The sequence below is a fragment of the Miscanthus floridulus genome, chromosome 10 (assembly GCF_019320115.1).
Source record: "Miscanthus floridulus cultivar M001 chromosome 10, ASM1932011v1, whole genome shotgun sequence".
Lineage (NCBI taxonomy): Eukaryota > Viridiplantae > Streptophyta > Magnoliopsida > Poales > Poaceae > Miscanthus > Miscanthus floridulus.
This window is the reverse complement of record NC_089589.1, coordinates 117865876-117877793: the sequence shown is the minus strand read 5'-3', so window position 1 is coordinate 117877793 and position 11918 is coordinate 117865876. Positions and strand designations below refer to the sequence as shown.

The 11918-nt window shown below is 48.0% G+C and overlaps 1 protein-coding gene across 1 annotated transcript; it reads left to right on the top strand.

Annotated features, from left to right (window-relative positions):
• Positions 1-7227: 7227 nt before the first annotated feature.
• On the top strand, positions 7228-10263 carry LOC136485464 (uncharacterized). The gene is made up of 2 exons (XM_066482339.1): positions 7228-8246; positions 8744-10263. The coding sequence occupies exons 1-2, from the start codon at positions 7246-7248 to the stop codon at positions 10209-10211; spliced, it is 2469 nt and encodes an 822-aa protein (XP_066338436.1). The 5' UTR covers positions 7228-7245; the 3' UTR covers positions 10212-10263.
• Positions 10264-11918: the final 1655 nt, after the last annotated feature.

The window sequence follows — 11918 nt, the reverse complement described above, 5'->3', positions numbered from 1 at the left end:
ATATGCAACATCCATATAAAAATGCTTGCAACATATGTGTGAAACATATGCAACATCCATATAAAAAACGCTTGCAACATACGTCTGAAACAAATAAAACATTTTGAACAAACACTTGCAACACGCCTCTGCAACTTGCAACATGCCTCTGAAATACTTTGCAACATATGCAACATTCCGTTCTATTTCTGCAACATCCATATGAAACACTTGCAACATACCTTTTTTGAGAAACACTTGCAATGTAACATACCTCTGGAACATCTGAAACACTTGAAACATACGCTTGCAATATGTCAAGTGCAACACTCTAGTGGGAGGCGACCACCATGTCAAGCACATTGAGGAACTCGATAACTGCCTCGATGGATAGATTGCGGCTGGGAGGTGGCAGAGCAAAGAGCACCACGAGCTTGGCTGCCGTGAGCTTCCTTCCACTGGGCCACTGGGGTGCGTGGAGCCTCGATGCGAGCGTGAAATATGGCACGACCGCGACGCCCTCGCGGTCTCTAGCCGCAGGAGGAGCTGACGAGGAGGACGTCGGCGTCGGTGCCGGTGATGAGGGCAGGGGCGGGTGGCAGGCACGACTCCAGCGGTGCAGCCTGGCGTTGCGGTGGCGAGCGAGGGCCCTAGGGCAGAGGAAGTGGAGGTGGTCACCTCTGGATAAGGCGAGCGGCGGGCGAGTGGTAGGGAACGCCATGATGGCTGTGCTAGTTAGGAATGTCGCCGTCTTTTTTTTATTTTGAGAAATGGTGAAGGAACGAACGTAAAGGGAAGCAAGTCTATTGGGCTGGTAGTGCATAGGCCACCCAGGAAACACGGGTCCAGACAGTCGCACGCCCGCATTGTAGCGTTTCCAAAAATGAAAAGAACATATCCAAAAATATCGGATGCTTCACGCGAGTGGACTCCACTAGGAGATTTTTTATATTTTAATTATTTTTTATTTAATATTTTATTAATAACTGCTCAATTTTTTTTCAGATCTAGCCCTTTTGGTCACGCCAGTGAGACTGTCGTGACCAAATAACGCTGTCGCGCCGCATGCATTGGCGCAACAAGATATGCCACATTGGACGACGTTTTCGACATGGAAAACCTTGTCACGCCACTCCCGCGGGCGTGACAGTGTTCTATCACGCCATCGGGAGTGGCGTGACAAGACTGAAACTTTGAAAAATCATAACTCTTTAATATGACGTCGGATAAAGATGAAATTTATATAAAAACTGTAGCTCTCGATGAAATCTATAACTTTTTAGTTTTGAGTTTTTTCACTTGAGAATGTTAAGATTCTCAAAAAATTAATATAAAATTTCAGGACCATAATAATCGTGTACCGGTGCTTGTTGCATTAGAAAAATAATATCTTTCCTGTATGTCGTCAAATGAAGATATTTTTTTACATCAAAGTTGTAGCCCTCAATTAGATCTACAACTTTATAGTTTTTAGTTTTTACATTTGAGGTCGTTAAGATGCACGAAAAAATAATATAAAATTTTAGTAGCTTAATATCAAGGGAAAGTCATGTAGCTTGGCGTTTCGTTCCTGGGCGCTTTGTCAAGGCGAACAACAAGCATGACATGGCTTGACTTGCACTACAGGCCCTGGGACAGCGGGCTTGGCTATGGCCTTCCTTTGCGGGAAAGGGCTGGAGCCTTCCTCAATCGGGATGGTCCCTTCTTGTGGTCCAAGCGCCTGGATGGAGGGGCCTGCCATGCCGCCACCGCTGCTGGTGATGTCGGGCGCCTCTATGAGGCTTGATCGATCGAACGCCGCCGTCACCCTGACCACCTTTCCCGCCGTCGCGATGTACCCAAGGCTCCCGGGTAGGCATCGTTGTCGCCGACAGGAGCCATGCGGCTCGCTACCATGCAAGCCCCCGCCTTCGGGAGTCAAACTCTGCCTCGGCAGCCTCCAGGTCCACCCGCTGAGCCTACACATGGGCCACCCTCTTCTCACAGGTGGCTTGCGGGGCTGCGGGGACTCTGGTCTAGCGGCGTGAGCTCTGGCGCTTTCTCGACGGGAGCCTCGCCGTCGATGTGGTAGTACATGCGTGGCAGGGCGTAGCACTCCGGGCCGTTCCCCGAGAGGATCTCGAGGAAGGTGCGCAGTGAGGAGATGTCAGTCCCCGCGGCGCTGGAGAGGATGGCACTTCGTGGCGCCTCACGACTCACGTAGTGCTCCAGCTCCAGCTGGAAGGACGCCGTCGCATTCTGGATCCCGAAAGGCAGGTCCGGGAGGTAACACCAGAAGTGGTCAAGCGAAGGGAGCACCTCGTCAGTGGCGATCTGGTGGCGGACAATGGCCAGCATGTAGAATATCTGGTGACGGTCCGACACGGTGGGCTGTGGACCCAGACCGCATCGGATCTGCTGGGCTAGGACCTCGAGATCTGTTCCAAGGAGGCCCGACGGAGGGGGCAGCGCTGGGAGCTCATTGCTCGCCGATGCAGCCCCGTTGAGCAGATGAAGCTCACCGTAGCAGTCGGTGACGTAGGTCAGGCTCCTAAAGTTGAGGACTTGGCCCAGAGCGAAGGCGCTGGCTGTGATGAAGAACTCGCTAGGGAAGCAGACAACGCGGTCTGGGGCAGTGCCGCTTGCTCCAGCAGCGAGGCAGGTGGCTCTGGCCACCGTAGAGCCTGAATCGCACTTGACGCTGCCCCATACCTGGCGCCAGCTGTCGCGGGGTTGAATCCACGACAAGCATTATTGTTTGAGTCGGTGTAAGAGTACGTGTTTCCGGTGGCTCGGGTGGACACAAGAACACATGAGTCACAGAGAGGACACAACGGTTTATCCTGGTTTGGGCCGATCGATGCCCTACGTCCAGCAACTGATGATCCTTATACTCAAGAGCACCCAAAATTGGGGGGTTACAACAGAGTGTACAGGAGGTAGAGAGAGATTTGGTAGGGGGTTAGCTCGGTGATAATCTTGAGGTTGCCTCGCCGCCGATGGAGCCTTCCCCTCGTCGGAGAGGTGGAAGACGACGGGTGTGGTGGAGGAGCTCTCAGTGCCCCTCTCTAGGTTGCTCTGCTCTTGGTGCTGAACAAGAGCGGATCGATGAGGAATGGAATGATCTATCTCGGATCCTCCTCTCCCCTCTAGGATCCGACCTTATACCTTATATACTGAGATAGGTCTGGTACATTTGGGTTTGGGGGGTTGAGCCTATGGTCTACATGTGCCAGAGTCTAGGAGGGTCTTGCAGCAGCGCTTTGTGGACCGTGGCAGTGTTGTGGAGCCGAAGAAGCCCTGGGCATCGTCTGGCAAGCCTGTTCTGACACGCTGAGTGTTAGGCTGTGTCGGCTTGGACCGGCCTTCCCTAGGCACACCTTCTGGAATCTTCTTGGTGGCGAGGAAGGTCGGCTCGAGGGGCTAATGCACGGACTCAGATGCCCCCAAGCCCCCGGAGGCTGAGGAGATCTTGTATTCTTGTGTCACGCCTCGTGCGTAACCTAGTCGGGGGAGCGGCCGGTAAGGCCGCGCCTGAAGTGCTGAGTCACGGCATCCCCGAATCTTGATGGCTCGGGGCGTGTCTTCTAGTGCCCGGGCCTTGGCTAGCATCGCTGGCCAGGCAGGAGCTAAGGGCCGGGCTCAGGTTTCTCGTCGATCAGGAGCCTAAGGCTCGGGCAAGCCCTCAAGCCCTGACCAGAGGCCTTGGCATGCTCAGGCTCGAGCAGGTTCCTTGGTTTGAGGGTGCGCGCGAGCATACCCGATGGGTATAGCCCCCGAGCCCCTAGGCGATCCTAGAGGGGTTGGTCAGGGGGTTCCTTCGGTCGGGAACCATTGATCCCGAGGCTTAACATACCCATATGTTAGGATCTCGTCACCGCCTCTTAACATACCTTGTGGACTTCATGTTGTCCTTAGAACTATTTACCTTGATTATCACAGTCTGGTTATCATAATTCATAGAAATAGCCGGCATAGGTTTTTCTACTACCGGTAAATCCATAAGGAGCTCACAAAGCCACTCGGCTTCAACGTCGGCAGTGTCTAATGCTGTGAGTTCTGCTTCCATGGTTGACCTCGTTAAGATGGTCTGCTTGCAAGACTTCTATGAAACAGTGCCACCTCCAAGCAGAAACACATATCCACTTGTGGCGTGAACCTCATCAGCATCAGATATGCCTTTGGCTTTAAATATGGAGTCCAGTAACCATAGGAAATAAAAAGTATTACACAAAAATAATAAAATAAATTACTAAATACAAATATGGGAAAACCATGTCACTGTTGGGCCCATACCTAAAGCTGGCAGTGATCATAAGGATATCACTATTGGTTGCAACACAAGCGGACAGTGTTGCTCAGAACTACATTGCCGGTTCTAGTCCTAACCTAGCAATGATCTTAAGGATGACACTGCTGGTTTGGGACCAGAACCGACAGTGATGTTTGATGTCACTTCTAGGTTATAGCAACCCGTAGTAATAGAAAAACCCCATCACTCCCAATTGCCCACCGTTGGCTCACTTTCCGACAGAGATAGGGGTTGAGACCCGGCAGTGAAGTGTTGTTTTGAGGTAGTGTGCGCCACCGCCGGAGAAGGGGGCAGCCCGCCCTACACAACCATTGGATAGGGGAGGAGGCAGGACGAGGCGAAGGGGAGAGGAGGGAGAGACTCTAAGGCGTGCATCCGAGGGGGTGCGAGAGGAGTCCAGAGAAAGGTGCAATTAGGAGCAGGCTAGGGTTTCTTGATTATATTCCACGAGCTGAGATGGGTTGGACGAGCCTTTTACAGAGGTGATAGTAACGCAAACATTTTCACCGTCAGCTCATAGTATGAATCGTGGGTGAAAATTATTTTCACCTCCAGATCGTCGAATAGTTGGTGAAAGTTTGAACAGGCAGTAGTGATAGTACCGTTGCAAAAACCATTTATGTAGTAGTGCAGTTTTGGGAACTATATATTGTCCCCAAACTGCTCCGTATATCTACCAGTATTGGACATCGACCTAGGGCATCATGGTCCCTTTATAGGGTACAAATTTTGTCAATGTTTTTAGTCTTTGGGGAATAAAAACTTTTATATAGTGGGGACGTCCTTGGTTGCAATAATGGGAACACACAACAAGTACTGGAACACATATAATTGCTCTCATTCATTAAACAATAATCTAACCTGTTGCTTGTTGTCTGTAAGTGGCTTATTCAGTCGAAAGTTTACGGTAATGTTTGTATACAATATGTTTCGGTTATGTGTTTCGTGTGTAGTGCGTGTATTACAAAAGAATGACGAGCATATATATACAGCGACAGCCTGCCTACTGGTTTCTAGAATCTCCTTATGTGCATTCATGAATGAGCTTGAGGTAGGTTAGATCAACACTTCACGATGTGAATATCAGAACATGCATCGACAAGAACATGTGTGAACATGAATCCATGTATATTTTTAGTCTTTAATTTTCTTTTTGTACAATGTCATATAGTAATACTTGAGCAAGAGAGCTGTTTCAACAAAGATCAAGTATGAGAGAAGAGCACATGTCATATTTATTACAGAATAGTATACGGCTCCTGCAACATTATTGGAATCAGCTTTGGATGTGTGCTGGTTCATGGACGTGGAGTTGACTTGCTGGTGTTCACAATGGGAATTTCTTATACTATTGCATGACAAATCAGCACGACAGCGAGTAGTAGAATTGCACGGGGTTGAATAATGTGAATTAACTTGGCGTGTGAATATTTACAATTCAAATGTCCCGAGTGACTAAGACTGCTGTAGACCAGGACTAGTTGATATGCTTGTTAAGTTACAAAAAATTACAAGCTAGGTGGACAAAAGAAAACAGGAAGAAAATATAAAATTTTGACTGAGATGACCTGATGGAGTCATGATATGATTAGCGGACACACATATGCTAATATAAGGAAACATCGCATCAAGGCTCCACCACAAATACTGATTGGTCACTGACCTAGGGCATCATGGTCCACCACAAATACTGATTTTGACTGAGATGGCCTGACGGAGCCGTTTATTATTCCCGGCAAATACTGATTGGTCACTGACCTAGGGCATCATGGTCACTTTACAGGGTACAAATTTTGTCAATGTTTTTAGTCTTTGGGGAATAATAACTTTTACTTAGTGGTGACGTCCTTGGTTGCAATAATGGGAACATGACAAGAACTGGAACACATATATTCTGACCTGTTGTGTGTTTTATCTATATATAGGTGCCTTTAGTTTAGTCGAATGTTAATGGCAATGTTTGTATACGTACAATATGTTTCTGCCATCCGTTTGGCTTTTTTGTATATTACAAAAGAATGACGAGCATATATACAGCGACAGCCAAGCTGCCTACCACTTTGTTGAATCTCCTTATGCATTAATAAATGAGCTTGAGGCAGGTTAGATCAATCCTACACGATGTGAATAGCATAACATGCATCGACATGAACTTGTGTGAACATGAATCCTTGTATGTTTTTAATTTTTTTTGTCTACAGGAATGCAATATAGTATCACATGAGCAAGAGCTGTTTAAACAAAGATCAAGTACCAGAGAAGAGCATGATGTCATATTTATTACAGAAGTATACAGCATCTGATGCATTCTTGGAATCAGCTTTGGATGTGTGTTAGAGGGTGTTTGAGACTACTCCACTCCATGTTTTCAGCTCTACTTCACGTTTTTTAGCGAAACATCCCTCCAGAAAAAAAAATGATGGAGTTATGAGAGCACATAAAGGGGTGCTCTCTACAAACTCTGTATTTTTTATGGAGCTACTTTATGGTGGAGTTCGTACGGTCCCAAGGGGTGCCCTTAGTTCATTAGTTGTGGAGTCGACTCGTTGGTCTTCCCAATGTGGAGTTCGTACATGTCAAATCGGCATGACAGCAAGGAGATGAATTGCACGGGGTTCAGTGTGAATTAACTTGGCGTGTGAATATTGACAACTCAAAAGTCCACAGTGACCAAGACTACTGAAGACCATGACTGATATGCTTGTTAAGTTACAATTCTTGGTAGGTATAGAACAAACAAGAAGAATATATAAAATTTTGACCGAGATGACCTGATGGAGTCATGATACGATTAGCTGAGACACAGATGCTCATAAGGAAACATCACATCAAGGCTCGACTACACAACTAAGGGCCGATGCGTAGTGATGATATGTATGTATGTGCACTTGCACAGCTATATATAACTAATAAGAGTGTTCTTTCCACCACCAAGCAAGCAATATCCAACAGGTAATAGAACATCCTCCGACCAAATGGCACCAGGCCAGTCCCAGCAGGACAACAATCCCTCAACAGAGTACAAGCTGAAGAAGTACCTTCTTCTACTGGCCACTCTGGTTGTGGCTGTCACATACGTTGCTGGCCTCAACCTGCCAGGAGGAGTCTGGCAGGACGACACAAAGGATGGTCACCTCGCCGGTGACCTAATCCTTTTGGACACCCACTATGGCCGATACCTCACCTTCTACTACTGCAATGCAACTGCATTTGCAGCCTCGGTCGTGGTCTGCCTGCTCCTCCTCATCCTGCAGGAGGGCAAGAACGGAGTCTGTGAAACTGTGCTCCGGGTGGTCATGGTTCTCGATTTACTGGGACTCATGGGGGCCTACGCCGCCGGAAGCTGCCGCGATGCATTCACAACCATATACTCCACGCTGGTAATGTCTGTTGTCTTGGCCTACGTCGTCCTTGCTTTCTCACTTTATATCATCTCCAAATGTAAAGATGGCAAGCAGCAGCCAAAGGAGGATCATGAGAGCCAGAGCAGGGAAGAACAGCACGAGGTCGCAAGTAGCGAGGTCTTGATGCTACTTGCGACCTTTGTTGTTACCATCACATATGGGGCTGGGCTAAGCCCACCGGGTGGCTTCTGGAGCAACACCCAGGAGGGCCACCGTGTGAGCCTCCCCATTCTGCAGGACCAAAGCTCCGCCCGCTACCAGGCGTTCTTTGTCTGCAATTCAACTGCGTTTGTCGCCTCCCTTCTCATCATCATGCTGCTCCTTGACAAGAGGCTCAAGAAGGAACTCTCTGTACGGTCTGTTGCGCTGTACGGGCTCGTCGTCGTCGCGCTATTTGGCCTTGTTGGGGCCTATGCAGCTGGGAGCTGCAGAGAGATTGACAATACTATCTATGTAGTCTCTCTGATTGGCGCAGTTCTTGCATACATCTTCCTCCAAGTGGCGATTACTAAAGCGTCTCAACCATTGCTACAAAACCAAAGGAGCTTCTATGTCTTGGCAAGAACACACAGGTATACATATGAGCACAAGCCTCTTTCCCTTCTCTAAGCCAACAACATGCCAACTTTTCTTTGGCCCAAACTAACTTGTCAACCTTCAACATGCATGGCAGTCCAATAATATTTTTCACTGCTGGTAGTCACACGAGCAATAAAACAATAGGAACAAAAATATATAAGTCTCAAATCACTATAAAGGGATCAGCGAGATGTAGATAACATTTCCCAAAAAAGGAATTGGTACTGGTTTCATACTTTATATAATTTATTAAAATAATTTACTTGTGGTTTTTTAGACATTAAACCAAAATTTTATTGTTTTTAGAAAAGAGAAAACCCAACATTGAAAACTAGCTAGGGGGTCAAATTGTCTCGATAGTTGGAGGGTATCTAGTACCTAGCTAGTCTTGTAGTTCAGGGTTGAAAATCGGATTGCTATGTAAGTTGAAGTTTGAAAAATGAACTTTACCCTTAATTCTATCTATATACGTCTGAATTTACAGGGATAGAGGACAAGATGATGTAGGACTGGAAAAGGCTCATGATCTTGTTATTTTGCTCGCTACCCTTGTTGCGAGTATCACTTACCAAGCTGGACTAGATCCACCAGGCGGTCTGTGGCCAGACAACCGGGATGGCCATAAGGTTGGTGATCCGGTACTCCTCACAACGCACCCTCAGCGGTACAAGGTGTTCTTCTACAGCAACTCAGCATCATTTGTGGCATCCTTGGTTGTCATCCTTATGGTGAAGTGCAAATTCCTAGTTATGCGCCGCACACTGGAGGCAGCCATGTTAGCGGATTTGTTTGGACTCATTGCTGCATATGCTGCAGGGTGCTGCAGAGATGTAAGCACCTCCATATATGTCGTTGCCTTAGCTGGTGCCGTCCTAGTCTACGTGGTGATTCATATCATCTTCTTCACACTAGACAAAGACAAGCATGGAGATGCTGATGAGGTTGACAGTCGACGGGAGGTGTTGCTGCTTCTTGCAATCTTGGCTGCTACAGTCACGTATCAAGCTGGGCTGACCCCGCCAGGCGGCTTCTGGTCAGCAGATGACAAGTTTGGTCACCGTGCAGGATTCCCGGTCCTTCTCGACAACTACCCTGGCCATTACAGAGCCTTTTTCTACTGCAACGCGACGAGCTTCATGGCGTCCGTGGCTCTGATTGTCCTCCTAGTGAACCCAAACCTGTACAGACCAGGCATACGGTGCTATGCGTTCTTTGTGTGCATGGTTGTGGGCTTGTTTGGATTAATGGGTGCATACGCTGCAGGAAGTTCCCGGCAACTACGAACCTCTATCTATGTCTTGGTATTGTTTGCTCTGGTTTTCACTTGTGTGACCTCGTGGGTGCTCATTCTCTTGATTCGACGACTTATGGAACATCATAATAAAGGAGATGGGCCATCTGTTGGCGACGCAGGTGTAGGTCGCACTGATGCTGATGCATCCCCTGAACAAGACGACTACAAGGAGAAGAGGAAGAAGCTGCGTGAGTACTTGATGCTGCTAGGAGTCCTGGCTGCGAGTGTGGCATACCAATCTGGCCTGAAACCACCAGGCGGCCTCTGGCAGGACAACAGCGATGGACACTCTGCAAGCAACTCAATCCTCCACGACATTGACAAAAGTCGGTACCATGCTTTCTTCTATAGCAACTCCACTTCATTTATGGCGTCCATCGTCGTCATTGTCCTGCTGCTTCCATACGGGCATGACGAGTTGCCGCTACGGCCACTCCATATGGCCATTTTGCTAGATTTGGTTGGCCTCCTGGTTGCTTACGCAGCAGGCAGTACCAGAGACTGGGAGATGTCCAGGAATGTCATTGCTCTGGTAATTCCTTTGCTGGTCTATATTGCATCCTACGCACTATACACCTGGTACCGACGAACAAAGTGCAGCGACAGTGAGGTGAAAAAAGTTAAGCATGGAGGGACTTTCAATGATGTGGAGACCTTGTCGTGATGTGATTCTCCCTTCTGAGTTGTAATTTTGACCAGCAACCGCTGTGGGTGTATTTAAGATGTCGACTTTCTTATTCAGACAATATTGTTCCTTGTTTACGTAAAGGGTCCTTCATGTCTAAGAGGGGAGATAAATTAGGCAACTTAAAACTATTTCTCTAATTATGACCTTTTTTAACCTTAGCAAAACCTATGCAATTAAGTAAACTATTTAAATGTACAACTACGGTTTTGCTAATGTGTTAATATATCTACCACAAAAGAGTAATGCAACCTATGTTCCAATCCTATCAACTAGGCTATGAACGAAGCTAGGAAAGGTAAAGCACACAACTAAGGTAGGAAAGTGAATACGGAAGCTTAAGTAAGGTAGAGATGCAAACTCTCGTCGATGACTCTAGTATTTTAACCGAGGTATCGAGAAGCGCACAAACTTTTCTCCAGTCCACGTTGGAGCCCCTCGCAAGGGCCAAGCTCACAGTCGGGTAACTCCGTGGATAGCCCTGGGTCTTTCCCATGCGCAAGTGGATCTCCAGTGTGCCTTTCGACAATCCTCTCTCGGTCTGCTCCCCGTTGTCTCCACTATCAAGCTTCTGGTCAAAACGCCACGGGCCTTGTTCCCTTCGGCACACGGTGACGGAGATACCACAGATGCGGTTGTTGTGATATCGCAAGACTATAAGCCTCTTTGAGTACAAACACGGTGCACGCAAGCACCTTCTTCTTTCGAGGTATGCAAACCTCACTAACTACAAAACCTAAGCCTAGAGCAAGCGCATAAGCATAGTATAACTAACCTAACCACTTCGCAAAGCACCTACCCTAATCACCAAGTGATTCCTTAAGCACTTATGTGGGCAAAAGCACTAGAATGGAGTATCACCTCCCATGGCATGTTCCTCAACTCCTACACCTCTCATTTGGCCGCTTTGAGCACATATTTATAGCCTCTGCAATGAGCTAGCCGTTGGAAACTTGGACAACATTTTCTGCGTACCGACTGGACTCTGATGAATGCGTCAGAGTCCGATGCTTTCTGCAGGTGACCGTTGGAGCTAGCCTTGTGTTATGTGTAGACCATTGTGTCACTGAGCGGTGGGGCCAGCATCATCGAACGGTCCATCACCCTTTCTCGGACGCGGTCCAACCCAAAATTCCCTCTCAGGAACCATTTTGTAAACCATGGCACTATTTCCTAGGTCCAACGCCTCTGTTTCCTATTTGCCCAGTGAACAGTGTCTCTGTTCGGTTCGACGCCTATATTGTAAGCAGGCCACATCCTGGTGATGCAGCTGCTGCCCCAAGGCCCGGGAAGGGGACCAGGAAGAAGACCAAAAATGTGAAGCTAGCTGGGCCAGAATGGGTCTCGTGCCTCGCTTGTAAAGAAAGGCCCTCTCATGAGTGAGATAAGGAGACCTGAGAGAAGGAGAAACAACTTTGAACCCTGTACTCATTACATTTCGTAGAAGCAAAGTAGAACCTGGCTCCCTGCCGGCGTAGATTCCTCGTGTGTTTACTGTTCACCTTCCTCTTCTCCGTTCAGCGGCGTTGATCGCTAACAGTGGTATCAAAGCTGTCGATCTCCGGGCGCCGACGTGCTGGAGCCCGACCCACCCTCCCACAGTCACTTCACCCGCCTCCAACGAACTCGTGGCATCATGGATCCAGTCGTCCGCAACGTCGTCAACGAGCTGATCCAGAAGTTCGA